At 42.4% G+C, this 19,365-nt stretch overlaps 1 protein-coding gene across 2 annotated transcripts in view; it reads right to left on the minus strand.

Moving 5' to 3' along the window:
• Nucleotides 1-17,531, minus strand: part of DACH2 (dachshund family transcription factor 2) — a 249,558-nt gene extending 232,027 nt beyond the window's left edge. Inside the window, exon 1 of one of the 2 annotated variants that reach the window (XM_048319119.1) lies at nucleotides 16,991-17,531. In XM_048319119.1, coding sequence (XP_048175076.1) covers nucleotides 16,991-17,478 — 488 coding nt within the window. In that variant the 5' untranslated portion in view covers nucleotides 17,479-17,531. The remainder of the gene's footprint in view (nucleotides 1-16,990) is intronic. The other variant, XM_048319118.1, reaches the window with a different exon arrangement.
• Between the last annotated feature and the right edge of the window lie 1,834 nt (nucleotides 17,532-19,365).

Genomic DNA, 19,365 nt, shown 5'->3' on the forward strand with positions numbered 1-19,365 from the left:
TTCTCTTTAAGAACTCTCATTGCTCCTAAATGTCACAGTTGGCCTAGACATTACCACTAATACAGGAATCTACTCTAAGATCATGCTAGAGGAATGGCATAAAAGAGTTTAGTGTTCTGTGCAATAATTGTTTTAATATTTAAGTTGATTAATACTGAAATAGTCTTTGCCTTGAATGATTATAAGAGAAAGAAAAGTCACAAAAAAAGGAGGAGGAAAAAAGTAGTAGGTATTAACTTTCCTGCTGTTTACTTGGGTATATAATCCTTTCCTTTATGAAGTACAAGACCAGTAATTGAAACACTCATCTCCACTTCTCTCACTGTGCCCTGCATGGGCAGTAATCAGAGAGGTCAAGACTGGCTTAAATTCTCTCACACTTAAAAGACATCACAATTTGACTGTGTTAAGAAAGGCTGCAGGATATTTTGCCAAGCACCGTTTATCTCAGCACAGAGAACTGGTCACTCCATGCAAGCCCAGCACTCCAACCACCAAGAGGAGGAACCCATGGGAGTAAACTTAAATGACTTAACACTTTCTGAACACCAAGAAAAATAATGAGATGGCTCCTCTACTGTACCTATTAATCGCTAAGTCCTAGAAAAATTCTTTCCTGTTCAACTCCTTGCAAGACCAACAATTCATAAAACAATTCACCATCTACCATCTGTTGTCACATATCATTACTCAGTGCAAACTGCCCAGTGGAGAGATAAGAAAAACATCTCAATGAGCAGCTGGGTAAGATACAGCCCTGAGCATGTGCAGACACAGAAAAGAAAAAGATATCCAAGTCCTTACTGCAGATTACCTTCTTCGATTATGCCTAAGAGTTGGGAAATGGAGGCTACACACTACCAGAATTTTTAGATTCCTTGTTGATGTTAAAACCATCTACAAATAGTCTCTCAGCAGGTGCCCATCTCAGACATCCTGACCTCAGTACCACTGTCCTACAGACTAAAACGCCTCTGCCAAAAGCCATCAGGCTTAGGAAATTCAGCCACGTAAAGAATGGCAGCTGGATGCTGTCCAGCACTCTCTCCATTGACTTATCACACACTATCAGCCTAAGTACAGAGCCTCTATTTTTATCTCTTCTTGTGGTGAGTATCTGGATCCAGCCAATCTAAAAGAAACAAAAGAAAGCAGTCTAGGATTGTTTGCTCCTTGATTACCACAGATCTCCTACCCAAAGAAGAACAGTTCTGCTCAAAGCCCTCACTGCAATTTAGAACCCTGATGGATTCCAGAACCTTTTAATCCAATGAGTAATCCTATGTTCTTTTTAAGTCTCCTATAATTCTTACAAAATGTATTTTAGACCTTGTGTACCAAAATTATTTACACAAATATTCCAGCACAAATACTTTGTGCAAGACCTCTTCAACAAGGTGGTCTCATCCTTCCCTTTGAGAAGAATTTGGGGGGATAATGACAAAAATACACACAAAGATAGATGTGAAGTGATTTAATTCAATCCTATTGCTGGAAGGTACAGAAAGAAATGCAGCCTCCCCATCCACAAGTGTTTATGAAAACATTCCACCAGCAATTTACGTCTGTGTCAGACAAATGGCAGAGGTGTCAGAACTTGCATCCTTTATGCTGAACCATCCAAAAACAACAGAGAAAACCCAGATTATCTGCCCCAGTCAGCACTTTAATTTTTCAAAATTCATTTGTGTGAGGTTTTTCATCTTCCTTAAATCCATGTGACATCCACCTAAGCACTAACAAAAAGATTATTTTGACATCGTTGCTTTTGGCTTCTCTTGGGGGATTACCTACCTTTGTACAAGTATTTCACACCTTCCTGGGAAGTTAAACTTCTCAGATTGTATCAGTAAAGCTGTGTCTGACAGACACAGGGGCACAAGCCTGGCACCCAGGCAGGGAAGCTGAGGTTCCTTAATGAATGAGGCAGAGGTTGGAAGATGTCTCAGGGAGACTGGAAGGTACTGGCTACCTACATGTAGCATCCTATGAATCCATACACTCTCATGCATGAATACTCTCACACATTTATAAAGGAATTCTCATAGAGGAATACCTGAAATTTCACTTAGTCTCTAGAATATTCTTATTTTATTGGTTAACTGCACTTTAATCATGTTTGGAAAGTACAGCAATAACTGAGTAAAGGGAAAACAAGAACAAATACATTACCAAGCTCTCAGGGCTGGTGTGAGTTGGTTTGTTTTAACTTTATCAGGTGTAATAACACACTGATAGTTTGGACCCAATGTGGGAATGTGCCTTCAAGCAGGAGCATCTGCTTATAAAGGCCTGACTTACAAAAAACAGAATTTGCTCATGGAATAGGAAAAAGAAACGCAGCAAACTGAGCTGTAAGCTCTTGGAGAGGTCAAGGCATGATTTTTCATATAAATATGCTTAAAATATAAATTTATGATCACCTAAATATCTAAATTTAAAAGCTTTCACTCAAAGGGAAACAATAAACTAGGCACACTGAAGAGATGAGGACCCTCTTTACTTGGACACTTGTATTTTTATATTAAAAGGCAAAGCTGTTGGTATTTTTAACCAGCAGTTAAGTATTCAAAAAAAGAGAGACTGAGATATGTGAAGTATTTAACAGGCTCAGGACATCTACCAGTGCAATGACAAGCACTTTGACTGAAAAAACTTACAAATAAACATATTCAGTCTTTCAAATCATTCCATTACTAAAGCCAAATGCAGAGACACTTGCACCCATTGTTTATGAGAACTGGAAGAGAAAGTACTAAGTCAACAATAACAACAATAATAGAGAATTTAAAGTTAATATGAAAAATTATGGGCAAAGATCAGACAGAAGAATTATCCTCTTATGAAAAACAGCACTAAAACAGGACTAGAAATAGCACAGCAAGCCTTTATGATTGCTTTTTGAACACATACACAAATTTATCTTGTACCGCTATAGTACTTTCAGCAGTTTCATTGTCAGGTCCCATTTTCTGCTTCCTCCGTTCTCCCCTTCTCCTATTTCAAAACCATCCCTTTAACACATCATTCCTAATTAGATGATTAGTGCTTGGAAGGGCAGGAGATAAGTCATTTGCATAATTTAATCATAAAAAGAAGTTAAAGATACAGATTTTGCTGTTCGTTTGTACAATTATCTTCACCAGCCTGGGGGGCTGAGATATTAATGTGATTAAACAGTATTTCTGCAAACAGGCAACTGTGTGTCCTCTATTAAAGCAGAGCTGGAGGCAAATGAAAAATTAATTTTAGAAGACAATCAATTTTATTCTACATGACTGTAATAAATAACAGCCCATCTGCAGACAAGTCATTAGGCCCTGGGAGGCTACGCGTGTCACAAAGTCTAAATGACACACAAGGCCGAATTTTCCACCAAAACCAGAGTCATAAATAGCCCACCAATGACCACTCCTGTTCAGAGAGTGCAAAGGATCTCCCAGAAAAGCCAGGTGCATGTGGCTTCCAACCACCAACCACCACACAGGCTTGTACAGTATCCACAAATACAGGGACTTGGTGGTTTACCCTTCATCAGGTTTTCAGTCTTTTCTGAATTCTGCAAGAATAAATCAAGATTTGGCTAAATAGCCAGGATGTTACATATGATACCATTACCTCTATGAAATGTACCTGTTAATTAAATACATAATAATTATCAGTTTACTACTTTTTAAACTGTTAAGGTACATAAAATTATTTTTCACTATTCTTTACATGCAGTCACCTCCACTTAGAATATTAAAACCCACTCCTCAATTAAAAATAATCCAGATAGTCTCAATGATATGAAATATGATTATGCTCCAAGTAAGGATTTCTGAATATCAGCAATGTACAATATATGCACAGCAACAAGTTTATAGTATTCACTCCAATGAAAATGTTTTCTATTTATCACCACTGGTAAACACTTCCCTCAATGGAAAAAGTGAATATTCCTATACACCCTGAAATCCCTGATTCTTGACAAGTGTTTACCAGGCAATGCAAACAAACATCTCTTGGCTCTCACTACTCCTAGCCCATGTAGTGCCTCTCATCACAAAAATGCAGATACACGGATTCTTTACTGGAAAGGTGTGGGGTTCCGTAATGAACTTTCTCTATGTTTATTTCCTGTACAAGTATATGGACTTAATTAACAAAAATCTATCCAAATATGAGATTAGCTAAATACACAGGGGACAGAACTGATGTCCCAAGGCTTGCTTCATTATACCACTTCCAAATTTGCACAAAGCATTTCCTGATGTGGACCTTAAATAACTTACAGATTAATTCATGGATATGCACTGAGGTTTGGATGCTTTCTATGCTGGCGATCCAAAAATCACTGAAATCAGTTGGAAGACTCTGGTTCTACAACAGTCCCATTACGGAATTTCACCTGCAGTGAGTCAAAAAGAAAGCAAAGCAATCTCCTCCTTCAGGAGAGATCCAAAGCCTTCGTGTTCATTCAGTCTCCTCTGCAGTCTTACACAGAAAGCAATGGTAGGGTCAGGACATTACAAAGAATCAACAGCCAAAAAAGGAACTTTCAAATTTTGCCCACAGTCATACAACCAAACTAAGCAATCAACCCAAGCACTTAAATAAAAATACTCTTTGCCCACCTACTGTCTGTAAACTTGTTTACTAACACTCAAATTCTCATAGCACTAGACACTACAGGGAATTATTCTGGCAACAATCTGATATCATCAGATAAACTACTTCATGTGCATAAGATGCTAAAAAGAGCTTCTAACTAAAAGGCAGAACAGGGAACAGCAGCATCAAAAACCCCAATACAAACACCAACATCAAAACATGGTCAAGAAAACCTTAAACTTTTTGGCCTTAAAAGACACTTTTAAAGTTTTAAAGACAACTCAGCGACCAACACAACAAATGAAACCTGCAAGCAGTGTCTGCTGTTTGTGTATTCAGTTATTGTGTTGTTTTCATGAATGACAGGTCAATCTAGATGAGCAGGAAAGATGAGGCTGTGTGGCCACACGTACCTGAAGATGTCAAAGAGAAATTCTGCGACGGCAAAAGATGGGGGCAAACGATCATCACAGAACAGGCACACCCAGACCCTAATACAACACACTACTTAAATGAAATGCAGGGCTGGTAGAACAAGCCCCTTACATAGCTGGCTTACACGTGAGACTGAACAGCAGAGAAGCTCAACCCTGCCAGGCATTTAACTTTCTGTTAATACCTAAGTTTGAAAAAACCAATAAAACTATGGCATTTATACTATCAGAAACTTCACATGAATGAAGAAAAGAAGTTCTTATGACGAGTTTCTATCCAGATCAGAATACACCAGTGTCAAGAACTCAGTCACTCAACTGACGTTTACTCAGTGAACACAAGTTCTTAAAAATGTCTTTAGAAGTCTAAAGCCATAATCTGAAACACTCTATTGCACTCTCTGCATTATTCAGGAAAGATGACTACAATAAATGTCTCACCAGTATTTTTTGTTTTGCTTTCACACCAACATGAATAGAGATTCTCTCCTTTAAGGACGAATAACTAAGATGGAGCAGTTTATTAGAAGGCTGTGGTTGTGGGGTGGGAGAGGGACATGCAAACTAAAACTCTGAAGAAAGCGTATTAAAAAAGGGCAAGGTAAGTGGATGACCAGAAACCCTCTAGCTTAACATGCAAGAGGAAAGCCATTCATGAAATTACAAGACAGAAATGTTTGTAAGTTCCAGCAAGAAGAAACAGATTTGTTTGAAGCAAAAATCAGTTGTGGAACAAGTAATGCAATTCATAAAAACAGAGCAGAAAGAAGTGACAGCGATTCTGGTTCTGAGACAAGAAATCTTAGTTCATACAACAGTGGAATCAATTAATGCTCTTCAGCACTACTAACCATGAGAACAAGTGAGGTTTGCAGTGTGTTCCAGCAACAATTCTGCCCAAACCCTTGCTGAAGGCTCCTGCAAGAGGCCGGGTGGCTGTGGCTGCTGAGAGCAGCACATCCGCCCTGGCACACAGGCACAGGTCGGGCACAGCACACACCTGGAATGCAGCAGGGGAGCAAAAGGTGCAGCCAGCCTGGACCGAGCTCTCTGCAAACAGTCAGACAGCCTTGGAGGATATAAAAATGATTTTGTAATGGCAGGATGCTCAGCTCAAGGTATTTTACATCACCTATCAGATACATGAACTACCATATAAAAAAGCCCAACAAATAAAGCCTTACAAGCAAAAAGGCTCCCCAAATCTACAAATACATCTTTCAGCAACAAGCTCATACAACAGTGGGAACTGAACACCGAGTTCATTACCTTGGGTCCTTTTTCAGTATCCATAATCTGCTCTTGTCTAACTGCCAGCATTTTACTACCTTGCTCTGCTCTGGTTTTTTATTGTTGGTTTGGGGAGTTTTTGTGTGTTTGGAGGAGGGGTTTTGGTTTTTCTTGTTTAGACATGTATGTTAAGTTTCACTGGAAAGACTTGACGTTTTTCCTGCTTCTATTTTCCTGTATTATCACAGCAGCTCTTTAGAAAATTGCCCTCCTTCAGCACACAACAACATTTAGAAGGATGAGGAGGAGAGGAGGCAGCTGCAGACACCTGCGGCCCCGAAGAGAGATGCCTTCATCAGCCCCACAGAAAACAACAGGGATAACATTTCACAGACACAGGACATTCTCTGATTAACTGTTATCAAAACAGTCTATTAGCCCGCATGTAAAACTTGCACTAGGCAAAAACAACCGCTACACACGTAAGGAAAGAATAACGCATAATATTTTAAACATGCTGATTAGAGGTTCTAAATGAAGCTCAAAATATTTCTTCTTTCAACTAGCTTTATCTCCTTAATTAGCAACTCTTAAGTTACTGTAACACACAAGTAACTAAATCCCCCTACTGGCACAACCTCTGTGCCAGGAGCTTTCTTTACAGCCATGTGCATTTTTTTTAATTACAAATATACAAATATTCCTCTCTAGGGGCGGTGCAGAATAGGACAAGTCGGCTCCTCAGCACACACACAGGATTTCAGGAAAACATTTGTGAGACAGACATGGCACAAGATGACATGGCTGATTCCCCGGAAAGACAAACACAACAGCAGCATCTCTGTACTGACCTGCCTGAGTGACTCATCAGCAGGGCAATGACCCCAGCAGTGGCTGCCTGTGACATCTACTCCCAACTCCCCCGGAATCCAGCAGTCCCAACAAAATCTTTCTTCCACAGCACAGTTATTTCTACTCTGCAAATAAGTCTCCTAGAAAGGCTGAGCGTCAATCCCTGAAAATATTCAAAATCTAAATGGAGAGAGCTAAGAACAACCAACTCCAGCTAACCCTGCCGAGACAGAGGAACTCATCTAGACCACAGAACCCCTGAATGGTTTGGGTTGGAAGGAACCTTAAAGCTCATCTCATGCCACCCCCTGCCATGGGCAGGGACACCTTCCACTATCCCAGGTTGCTCCAAGCACCGTCAAACCCAGCCTTGGACACTTCCAGGGATCCAGGGGCAGCCACAGCTTCTCTGGGCAACCAGCACCCTGAATTTGGCCTTCTCCAGCTCCATGAGGTTTGCCCAGTCCCACCTCTGCAGCCTGTCCAGGCCCCTCTGGACCCATCCCTTCCCTCCAGGGTGTGACCACCCCACCCAGCCTGGGGCTGCTGCTGAGGGCTCCATCCCACTGTCCCTGTCAGGGACACCAATGTAGAACAGCACCAGTGCCAAACCCGACCCTGAACACCACTGCCCACCGGGCACCACCTGGGTATCGAGCAGCTGATCGCAGCTCTGAGCCTGACCATCCAGCCAATTCCTCACCCATGGTCCATCCATCCAGCCCACATCTCTCCAGTTTACAGAAAGGGATAGCCATGATCTCAAAATGCACCAAGATGACCTCAAGAGGACCCTGCTAACCTCAACAATCCTGTGATTCTGCAAAATACGTTAGATTTGGAACTGTACACACAGCATGAAGTAACTCTGATGAACCTTTTAAAATAAAAAGTGTTCTGTTTTAATTCCACTGTCCATTCAGACTTAAAAACAGGAAAGAAAGAAGTCTTGATGCTTTGTTGATTTGAAATACCACGAGGGCATCCCAGGCTAAAAGTTCTCTTGCCTCAGACTGGACAGAATTGCATTACACGCTGAGAATGTTAGCCACTTACACTATGACAAGCATAAAAAGAAAGTAAAGACTTTTAGTAAGGACACCAAGGTGGCCCATACAGCCCCCTAAGTTCATTTAGCAATTTTAGTTCATGCCCATAGCAAATGCAATTTAAACTGAATTTCTGAATTACTCTAAAGTCTCCCTCTCCTATAAACGTGTACAGCGAATTTTCCAAAAATCAAGGCTGATTTCCGTAGTTGACAGCTTTGGAAAAATCCAGACGTTTAGTTTAAATTGCATCATATATAAATTTGCATGTATGTAAACATTTTATCAATGATTATGGGTATATATCAATGGCGTAAGTCCTATACTAAATACAACTGCCACTTTCATTCACAGGGTAGCTGAAATGTGTTATCCGATAGAATATGAAACCCTGATCATACAAGCCTATGGCTGGGAACAACAGTGAGGAAGACTAAGAACAGTGAAAGCAAAATGCTGCTGAAAAACAGCCCTGAGATTCTTTTAATGAAAAATCAGAGCTACCTCTGCTCAAAATACTGCCGTCCTACCAGAGACAAAAAGGATGCGGGGGTGGCACTCAAAGGAGGCAGCACAACCTCCTGGTATGAAGCTCATTTCCGTGTCTGAGCACAGGAAACCCTCAAGTCTCACAAGGTGTGAGATGTATCAGGTTGAGTCTTGAATAACTGCAAGTGCATTGGTGATGCATAACGTGACATATTTCAGTACATTTTAGTCATAAACAGACTGGACTTACTTTTAGACCAAATAAATAGGTAACATCTTGATTATACAAACATACTTTTCACTCAAAGCCCCTGAAGTAATTTTTCCTCTGTCTTAGAGAAGGAATACAATCAAGAAAAAAACTAAAATCATTCCAGGAGACGACCTCAAAATTCTAGGTCTACCCTACACTTTGTATGTCACACACAACTACAGCCAGTGTTAAGGGCAACTGAACCATTTAACTGAAATGGAAAAATATTTCAAAATATTTAAGATTTCACCCGATTCACTGATATGATACATCAGAGAAGGCACCCAGCTCAAGGAGCATAGAAAACTAGTCGCCTTGCTGGGAAAAATCTGAAGGAACATATAGTAAGAATCTTTTCAATACTTACATTCCTATAAAATACATTTCAATACTTCGGTGACTGTATGCCAAATCCTTAACTAATACTGTCACTGTAAGCCTTTCAATTAATGACAATATTAATGGAGCTTTATGTAGCATAGATAATAGTGCACATGCATAATATAGCAAGATACCTCAAGTTTTACACATTAGTAGTAAAAAAATCCATTAATAAAGAATAATCCAATAAAAGCTCTGTTTGTCATGGCATTACCATACTTTTTAGTGTAAGAAAAAAGGAGTCTCCTTCTTAAATAACTACTGAATGCTTGGGGTTCTAACATATTGCTGCAAGCTATAATGGTTATAACTGTTAATCCAATACACCTTTTATACAAACCCATAAACACACGAGTGGAAAAATAGCACAGATGTTCATCTCTAATGCAATTTCCATTCAATTTCCTAAGTGCAGTCCCCGTGTGCAAACTAGCTTAACATTATGTTTAGCTTGCAAATTCTTTTAATAAATAATGAATGCAATAAAACTGGTAGATCAATGGCAAGCTGAGAAATCATAAAAAAGCCTTTTGTGCTCATGCTGTTGCCGATTTCAAACTTTAATCCAGCTACAGATCAATACTACTTTTTCTTTTTAACCCATCCCATAGATAGCAGACAGAGTGGATGTAGGTTAAATGCCGGTACCAGATATCAATTTCCAGAAACTTGATAACATCAGGCACAATTGCAATCGAACATTTTATACCTTATCGTAGCAACAATATACACTGCTAAACATCACACTTAAGCCACTGCACAGTAATAAAGGGAGCACATTAATTGGGTTAGGTTCTTACTTTCTGGAGAAGTGGCATTTGTGAGTGAGTCAAGAAAGGCTCTGACATAATCTATTTTAATGAGCAAAATGGGCTCAGCGGGTCAAAATGTACTGACAAGGGAATATAATCTCCCCACGCCCGCTAGTGACAATAAACTTTATACACACACACACAAAACAACAACACGGCTGCGCTACCAAAAATTAAAGGCGAGCAAAGAAATTTCTGCTTTACAGGATTCGGATATTGGAACCTTCTGGGGCAGGTATCAAAGCACATTAGTTAATAGGTATTGGTGTTTCTTACAGGTTGTAGAATGGAGAGAGAGGGGAAACCCTATTACTGGGTCACTTTGGATAGCCCTGTTTTACCAAGAGGGAACAAAGATCAAAAGCATGTAGCCCTGAGGGACAGTTCTAATATCAAGCAGGATAAATCTAAATCACTAAGAATCATTACTAACTAACATACTTGTGCTTGGGAATGCAGGTTTAATCGGGACATATAAAAACCTTGCCTTGGCTTACACCAAAGGAACACATCCCAGACAACAGTTAACCCTGAAGTAGCCTCATTATGTTTGGGACTGATATTAGCACCGTGTATGTAAATAATCATTGAAATTACGCATTTCCATACAGCTACAGGTTTTATTACACTGATAATCACACAAAGAACTTACAAAAGCAACCAGCTGGGAACTTTCCACATTTTAAAGTAAGGATGTGGATAATTTTGTGCCTGGAAAGGCACAAAAGAGACTCAAGATCCTACATTCAGCAAGTACAAGATCAAACCCAAAAAAAACAGAAACACGTAATTCTATCAAATGCAGGATTCGGTAAATATGTCCTACCTTTGACAAGAAGGGCTCAGATCCTAGAAACATTTTTAAGTTCTTTGCCCTTGTTCTGGCAAATGGCCCCTGACATGAAAGGGAGGTTCACCTCAGCAAAGTCAAAAACAGGGACCCCACAGCCCAGATTTCAACACCTTTTTAATATTGATCCTGACGAACAGCCCTTACAAAATGTCAATTCCTGCCTGAAAGCAGCGAAACAGACAAGAAAATTCTTTAAAACATCTCACGAGGCTCATTTGAAATATTTTCTGCAAAATTACTAAGGTAGGTAGAGACTAGTTTCTCACTCTGAGGCCACTGCCATACAACAAAACACTATTCTTTAATTCAGTGTGTTTTGCTGTGCTCCTCAGTCCTACCAAAGTTGATTTTCCCTGCCTTTCAAACCAGTGCACAAACAGAGGCTGCGTGTGCAGCCACAGCCCCAGCGTGAGAATAATTCCCCATCTACAGAGCTGGTCCCTTCTGGAGGCTCTCTGAGCATAATGCTATTGCCACACATTGATATATTGGTGAGAGAAAGGCAAATATAACAATGCTAAAGCTTAAACTCATTTGAATAAACTGTGAATTTCTATTATATATATTGTTTCCTTTATCAAATTGGAACTACTGGAGCAAGAATACCAAGAATGCCAACATAAATCTAGATCTGTTACAGCCAGTTTCTCCAATTTATTCTCAGAAGCCTAAAAGACAAAAAGTCAAAGTTCTTCAGTGTGGAGGAAAGATTAGGAAAAGGAACATTCCTGATAATTTTTTAATTAAAATAAAAGTGCCACAGAGAGAGAGAGACCAGGTTTAACAAAATGATTGCACAAGATACTATTTTATCCTCTAAAGAAAAACAAAGATGTCCACAAGTGGTTTAGTAAACACTAAGGCATAAAAGCCAATAAAAGCTGTGCATAGCCTATGTGGGAAATAGATCTTCATTACTCATGGCAGAGTACTTTATACTTTGTGCAATGTTTTCCAGAATTTAAAACCTTTCTACAAAGACACATTCCAGCCTCTTTTATGATTTGCGTTCCACAGGTTCTGAGATAATGGATACCAGACTGAACTGACCCAAAATTAACAGTGATCAACAACTTCTCCAATATATCTGGCCCTACATGGGGAGTAGTAGCAGAAACATAATAAACAAGTATTTTAAATCCAACAGATGTTGAATGCAGACATAATTAACTTTAAAAGAAAATTCTTAATGAGGTAAAAAAAGAAGAAAAAAGAGAAAAAGCCTTACTTCAGGCTGTAATCAATTTAGACACTATGATATTCTATTTATAGCAATACTTTTAACATGTTATAGTCTTATATTATTTATTCGTATCATTTCTATTACAATGAAATATTAATGCTGAGAAAGTGGTTACTCTATTAAGGAGCTATCCTATGTTTAGATTTTAATATTGATCTCCACTATTTGGGAATAATTAATCATTCTGTAAGAATCTGCATTTGCCTGTGTTATAATACAATCAGAAGTTTAGCATCTTCCCCACAATAATGTCAAGATCAAATTTATATTTTGACCTATTCCTAAAGGCAATTTAGTTATTCCAACAGAAGGGGGAAAAGGGGATACCGCCACTTTAAAAGCTTCAATCTCTTTGACATTGCTGGCAGTGTATGGGAACATTAATGCATCTGTCATGATAACAAGCTAAGAATAACATCTAGACATCAAACCGAGCAGAGAATCCATCTGAAGTGATTCATTCAGATCTGTCTCATTGATTTATTAAACACAGGGCAACATCTGCAGCCTCACAGAGCCGCTTGGCGAAATTAATGCAAGATCAATTCAAATGGAAAAAAGTGCAAAAGAGATAAATCAAAACACAATTTGCATGCAGTTCCACAATCAGGCTTATTGGGTGCAAATGCTCAATTTTCCTCCCAAAGCAAATGAGTTTAAATGTTGTTTTATCTTTGTAGAATTGTGTGATTTGAAGTGACAGTGAAGAGTTCTGCAGGTTGAAATGGTGAAAAGAAAAAAAGGAGAAGAAATGCTTGCAAAGACCTTTTGAATATGCAACAAGAATATCATTAATACCTAATTGTTTAGCTTTTTTGTCTTCGCTACACAAACACAGTATTTTTCAGTTGTAGAAGTCTCAGTAGAAAATTACATATGTATTATGCATATACACATGCAGGAATCATACAAATACTCCATTTTAGAGGAAAAGCATGTTATACTTCAAATGGGGAGCTCTAGTGCTATGAAGAAAAAAGGGAATTTCAATCAAGGGTTCTCCAGATTAGATATGCATCTGATGAAAATATTCAAGTATTTTAGGAGTTTTGAACAGGCACAGACTTTAAAGATACCCAAAAAGAAAGAGGGATTTTTCCAAAAGCACAACTGCACTGCTCAGAAAGTGGGAAAATTCCTTTCTCCATCTCAAGCAGAATGCACTCTGCCAGTGATCTCTCTCCAGAGTGTTTGAAGTGAGCCTCCTCTCCAAGGAAGACAACTGAAAAACTGATCTTTCTGTATTTAAAAATGCTAACACCTCCAAAATTCACAAATTTGGCCAAGTCTGAATGCAAGCTAAACATCCACTTAGAAGTTTATGGACAATCAGATGTCCACATTTCCCATCAATATACAGGAAGCTGTGTGCAGTGCTACATGGCTGGATTGCTTTAATTATAATCTTGACATCAGTCTCCTAATAAAAGACAGAGTACTGCTGACTATAGGGTAGCTTTTAATAGTCAACATGACTAGACCCTCATTATCTCATAAAATTAAATGTCTGCATTTACTGCTTAAATTCATTTCTAAAGCCTTTTATTGTTTGTGAATAGCCGAAGTAATACAAAATATTAGCTTAACTGGTTACTTTAAATCACAAAAAATATGCCATGCACTGAAATGCTCTTTTCTGGAAAGCGTTCTGACTATTCACTGAATAATCCAGACCAACACTATGCTTTTTTAGTGGTCAATAGCATCCATCACATATAGAACCCTGTGGAAGAGGTTGCGATCATACTCATACAATCCTGTTTTTCAGGATTGACGTATGCACTATCATAAACACATTCTTACTACAGTTTTAAATTTCATTTAAAAAATAAATCCTCATTACAGTTTGCTGGCTTTTTTTAGTTAAGTAAATGTTATGCTTTACTACTAAATTTAAGCATGCCTCCATAATTTAAGTGATCTTCTAAGGTATTGCCCATCAGGAGCTAGATTTTGTCGCTATGTTGTACTCACTTGAAGGTGGGACCTGTAATGAAATGAGCAGTTAGTTTCATTTCACAAACGTTGCTTGCAAATTAGAGTGCATGGTGCTGGCTAACAACAAACATTTTAGGAACATTCTGTAAACATGCTGATGAAAATTTAAACATTACAGGTGAATGTACTACAAAAAGACACAGGTCAAAACTGCTGGACATAGTAACTCCTGTTACAGAACACAAACACCAAAAAACTTTTGCCCACGAGTGTATTTCTCTGCAGCTCTTACTAGCTCTGTAGACAAACTCTACTAAAAAAATGCAGTCGAGTAAGCAGCAGAAATAGAATTTCTCTCTTTTTTTAGTTATTTATAATTGCTGGTTTGCATTCCAATTAAAAAACTTACTATAAGTGCACACTAACATAAGAGACGTCAACTTTTACAAGTCAACCACCAGTGAAAATAATAATACCTAGCATTTCTTACTGCTTTTTCTGGCAGCTCTTGAGTGTACTGCAGCATTTCTACAGTAGTCAAATACAGATATAAATCCCTATCAAATAAAAAAAAAAATATTAACTAGAAAAGCAATGCACAGTCTTCTGAGTGGAGAGCAGTATTTCTAAAAGACCATGTATTTTCAAGCCTTTACTTTCCAGGTACAGAACTAAATATTGTGAGCATGTCTTTTAACACTTCTACTGTATTTGATTTGTTTTGATTTGGTAACATGCACTGCAGTGCTCCCCAGGTCACTTCACAGCAAACAAAAATAAATAGATTATTCATGTATTTAACTATTTTTACCCAACATTCTCTCCAGTAAGTATGGACTGTTCAAGGGAAATAATAATCTGCAAACAAAATGAGGTATTAAGCATTTAATTAGCATGGCAGAATACAATTAACATTAAGTTACAATCCTTGAGCAAAGTTTCAGGTGTGCTGATAACACTCCTCATGCCTTACACCTGAAACCGTGAATGCAAAACACATTGATGTGAGCAGGTTCTTCCAACCAGTGACATTTTCATGAGGCATAAACAAACAAAATGTAAAGGGATCTGCTATTCCTGAACAGATAAAAATAAAATGTTTTCATAGCAGGGTGGGGAGAGCTTGTGCTTAAGCACATTCAACACGTGTGAGTCTCAGCTGAGAGCTCTGCCTGGGGTCAGACGCGGTTCTGCCCTGCAAGAGCCCCCTCACACTGCTCTGCCTGATCTCCAGCCTTTCACCAGGGCTCCGTTCCACTGACTGCTCCTTTCAGCCCTCCTGGAGCATCACTCGGCTCCTCACCTACAGCTCCCCCGGCCACCCTTCCCACTGCTCCCTGCATTACCCATTCCCTCATCCTATCACGCCCATAAGTCTTTATCAAAGAGAAAAGGAAAAAAAAAAGTTGTGAAATACAAGTTTTAAACATTTAACACTTTAGCATTTCAAGACTTTAAATCACTGGTTGTAAGAGAGCAGAAATCATTAGACTGCATCTACAGGCTGCATCATCAAATCAGATCCTGTATTTCCCTAATGGAAAACTTTGGCACGGTCACAGAAATTAACGAGATGTATTTCTTTAACCATCAACTTTCATGCTAGTCGAGTCTCAGAAACACTTCACAGAAGCATTTACATGTTAAATGTGCCCCTTAGTAATCTAACGTATATGAATAAAATTAATGTAAGTCTCAGACCTTACTTCCAAACCCATCACTTTAATAAAGCAGTAGGTGTGATGTCATCGAGGTGCCTCACATTGAAATAGGCAGCGGGAGAAGGTGTTACATAGAACAAGAGCAAGAAAAAAAAAGCACATAGTTCGTATTAACATATCTAGGAATTAATCTCTAAAACGTCACCTGTAATATAAAGTGATTTGAAACAAAGCAAATACTGCATTCAAGAATGACGCCCGGTCTGCTCCTGCTTCAGCTCACAGCAGCAAGAGCAGGATCAGGCCCCGAACTGGCACGAAATTAAGAAAGTTGTTATTAAAAAAATAAAACCCCCGCTCAGTGCTAAGCAGGTCGAACTAGCGACACAAAGCCCAAAGTTACTGAACATTTGCACGCTGCAGGTCGGATATCGTACCCAAAGCTCGCTGAAAGCGTCTGTAAAGAAAGTTTGCTGCCACAGAAAGCAGCAGCACACTGACGTGCAAATGTTTCTGGAGATGTCCCTCACCAACTGCTGAAGCAGGGAATGTCATCTCCGAAGTCCCTGCGTTACACCCTGCCCCACGGCACCAGTGTTCCTGCCGAGCCCCGAGAGGGTTTTGTGTTTATTTAGATCATTATCATTTCTAAAGGCAGCAGCCATGAGGTCACAAACCACGATTATAACCCCAAGTATGCAGGACCCAGCAGGGATCCGGGGCTCGGTGACCGAAGCCGGGCAGGGCAGGGGCTGCGGCCGCTCCAGAGCTGCGAGTGCGGGAGCGGAGCCGCTCCGGGGCACCGGGACCCGCAGCCCCTGCCCGGGCACCCGGCTCGCACCGCCCGCGGGAGCGCCGGGGCCGGAGCACAGCCGCGGCTTTCAGCGGGACAACAATAACGGAGGAAACTTTTGTGTTTCGGGGGTTTTTTTAAGGAGTGTTTTCGGGAACTATCGGCTTTCCCTGCTTGGAGAAAAGTTTGGAGACCGGCGCGCGGAGCCGCTCCGCTGCCCGGCGGTGCCGGCCATCGCGGGGCTGATGGAAGCAGGGAAAGTTTTCCATGTCGGCACCGCCGCATCCCAGCCCCGCTCCCCCTCAGCCCCTCGGTGCCCCCCACGCCTCCCTCCCCCGGGACCCGCGCCCCCGCCCCCAGCTGCGCTCCCCGCGGGCCGGCCGGGGGCGAGAGCGGAGCCTGCGCTCACCTCGCGTTGGTGCAGTCGTTGTACAAAGTTTCGAAGTCCTTCCTGGTGATGAGCTTGCAGCGGTTGACGCCGGGCTGGATGGCTCCCAGCCCGCGCAGGATGCGGACCTGCTCCACCGTGCACACCACGGGCGATATATCCAGCCGCTTCAGCTTGGTGTAGACCGTGTGCAGCCCTCCCACCAGGTGCTTGAGGAAGAGATCAAAGACCTGCGGCAGGCAGATCAGCTCCTGCCCCTCCACGAGGAACGAGGCCACCTTCACCCCGTGCAGGTCGACCATCTTACACTCGTTGCCGCCGCCGCCACCGCCGCCCGCGCCGGCCCCGCCGCCGCCGGCCGAGAGGAAAGTGTTGACGAGGCTGTTGGTGAGGCGCGGGGACTCCGCGGGGCTGGAGTACAGCGGGTCCGCCCGGAACAAACCCGCCGAGCCCCCCGCGCCGCCGCCGCTGGAAGTTGCGGCGATGACGGGCGGCGCGGACACCGCCATGGCCGGCGCGGCTCCCCGCGACTGTCTCAGCCCCGCGCTGCGCTCCGTGCGGTGCCGCCGGACCGCCGCGCTCCCGCCGCCCGCACGCAGCGCCCAGACCCCTCCCCAGCGCCGCCGGGGGAGAGTGACGGCGCCCTCCAGCCAATGCGCCCCGCCCGCCGCCAGCGCCACCGCCGCGAGTGGCTGCGGGCGCGGGCGGGGCGGGGCAGCGCCGGCCGCGCACCTGGGGCGGGGGGCGGGAGAGAGCGAGGGCAGCGCGTCCCTGCGCCCGCAACTCGGGGCAAAGTTTCGGGGGGGACCCTCGGGCCGCGAGGGGCTCCTGCTCTACGGGCTGGGAGAAGGTCCCGTTCCCCGAGCTGTGACGGGATCCCACGGGGCTCCCTGGGCTGCGATGGGGTCCTGCTCCCCAGGCTGTGATGGGGTCTCGGTCCCCGGACCGGGAGGGGGTCCCGCGGGCGCTCCCTCGCGCTCTGAGGCAAGGGAGCGGAGGGGAGGCGGCGCTAGGGCCGTCCCCATCCCTTCCCCGGGGAGTTGGAGCGGTCGCTGCGCCCTGGCACGTTTGTAAGTGCTAAAACACCTGTGCCCCGCCACAGCTGAAGGGAATGGGGAGAGGGGGTGGCGGTGCGAGGTTCCGTTTGGTACATGAGACAAACGCGGACCAGGAACGCACCAAGCGCCGTGGCACCGGCACAGCACAGGAGTGCGGGTCCGCGGCCTCTGAGTCAGGCCTAAAGCAAGCCGAGCCCCTCCAGAGACGGGCACAAGCAGGACGGAGGGAGGTGTGAGAGATGTGGAAGTTTGTGGTCACTCGCACCAGGCAAAGGCCGTTTTCGGGAGGTCTGGCACGCAGTTCTTTGAAAAGCCCAGCCTCGGTGCGGCATCGGTTGTGGTTTAGCTTCAACGGGCTCGGCCCTCTCCTCCCGCAGCCTCCAGAAGCACCGTGTGGTACCTCGGTGTACGAACATCCTGGGAGCCGGGCACATCCTGTGCCTCCTCCACCTGATCCAGGGCAGGTGACACAAGAACTCCCAAGGCTTGTGCGTCCCTTGTCCCTGAACAAGTGGAACCGAAGGATGATCAGACACCCAGCAGACCCAGGGCACGCTGGCTACATTGGTTATTTGCTTCTCACCCTCTCCCAGTGTTATATCACACCTCTTTTCCCACCCTCTTCCCGTTTTTCCTGTGTTTCAACATCCCTCTTGCCTGCTTGTTCCCACTGGTTTTTATTCTTTATCTTTCCTTCTTTCCTGGTCCTTTAACTTTTTCACTCCCCTCCTTTTCTGTTGTTGTTTTTAGCTTTCTCCTAAGGCATTCAACAAAGCAAGCAGAAGAGAATAAACAAAACTTTTTCAAGTGGATACCAAGCAAGCAATACCAACAGAGCATTTCAGCTATTTCCATGATTCCAGTGCCTGTGTATGCCATCTTCTCTTTCCTTTTGTTAGGCTTGCTTCTTTAGGCACCTTCTCTGCGAAGTTTAATGTTTTTGCATTATGAGTAATCCCATTTTAGATGAAAGAAGATGACTGTGTGCTAACTAAATTGCTATATTTGTGAACATAAATGATCTTAAATTACACTCTAGAGGAACCTCCCCTTCTCCCCATTGATTTTATGTGTTCTGAGAAGCCTGGCCACTGGTTTTAGGTCTCACTGCCTGAAACCAAGGCAGAATTTTCACATAACTTAGTTTAAATTAATACTTTCAATAAGAATTCTCATATTTTCTGAACTAGTTTCTGCACCTTTTTAGGCTCAAACCTTAGACCGGAAGCTCTGAGGGGCAGGGGCTACTTACTTTGGCAAAATATTCAGTACAATCAAGCTCTGAACTCATCTGAGATATTTATACACTGGAAATTATAGAAATAACAAATAACTGAC

The sequence above is a fragment of the Corvus hawaiiensis genome, chromosome 14 (genome assembly GCF_020740725.1).
Source record: "Corvus hawaiiensis isolate bCorHaw1 chromosome 14, bCorHaw1.pri.cur, whole genome shotgun sequence".
Lineage (NCBI taxonomy): Eukaryota > Metazoa > Chordata > Aves > Passeriformes > Corvidae > Corvus > Corvus hawaiiensis.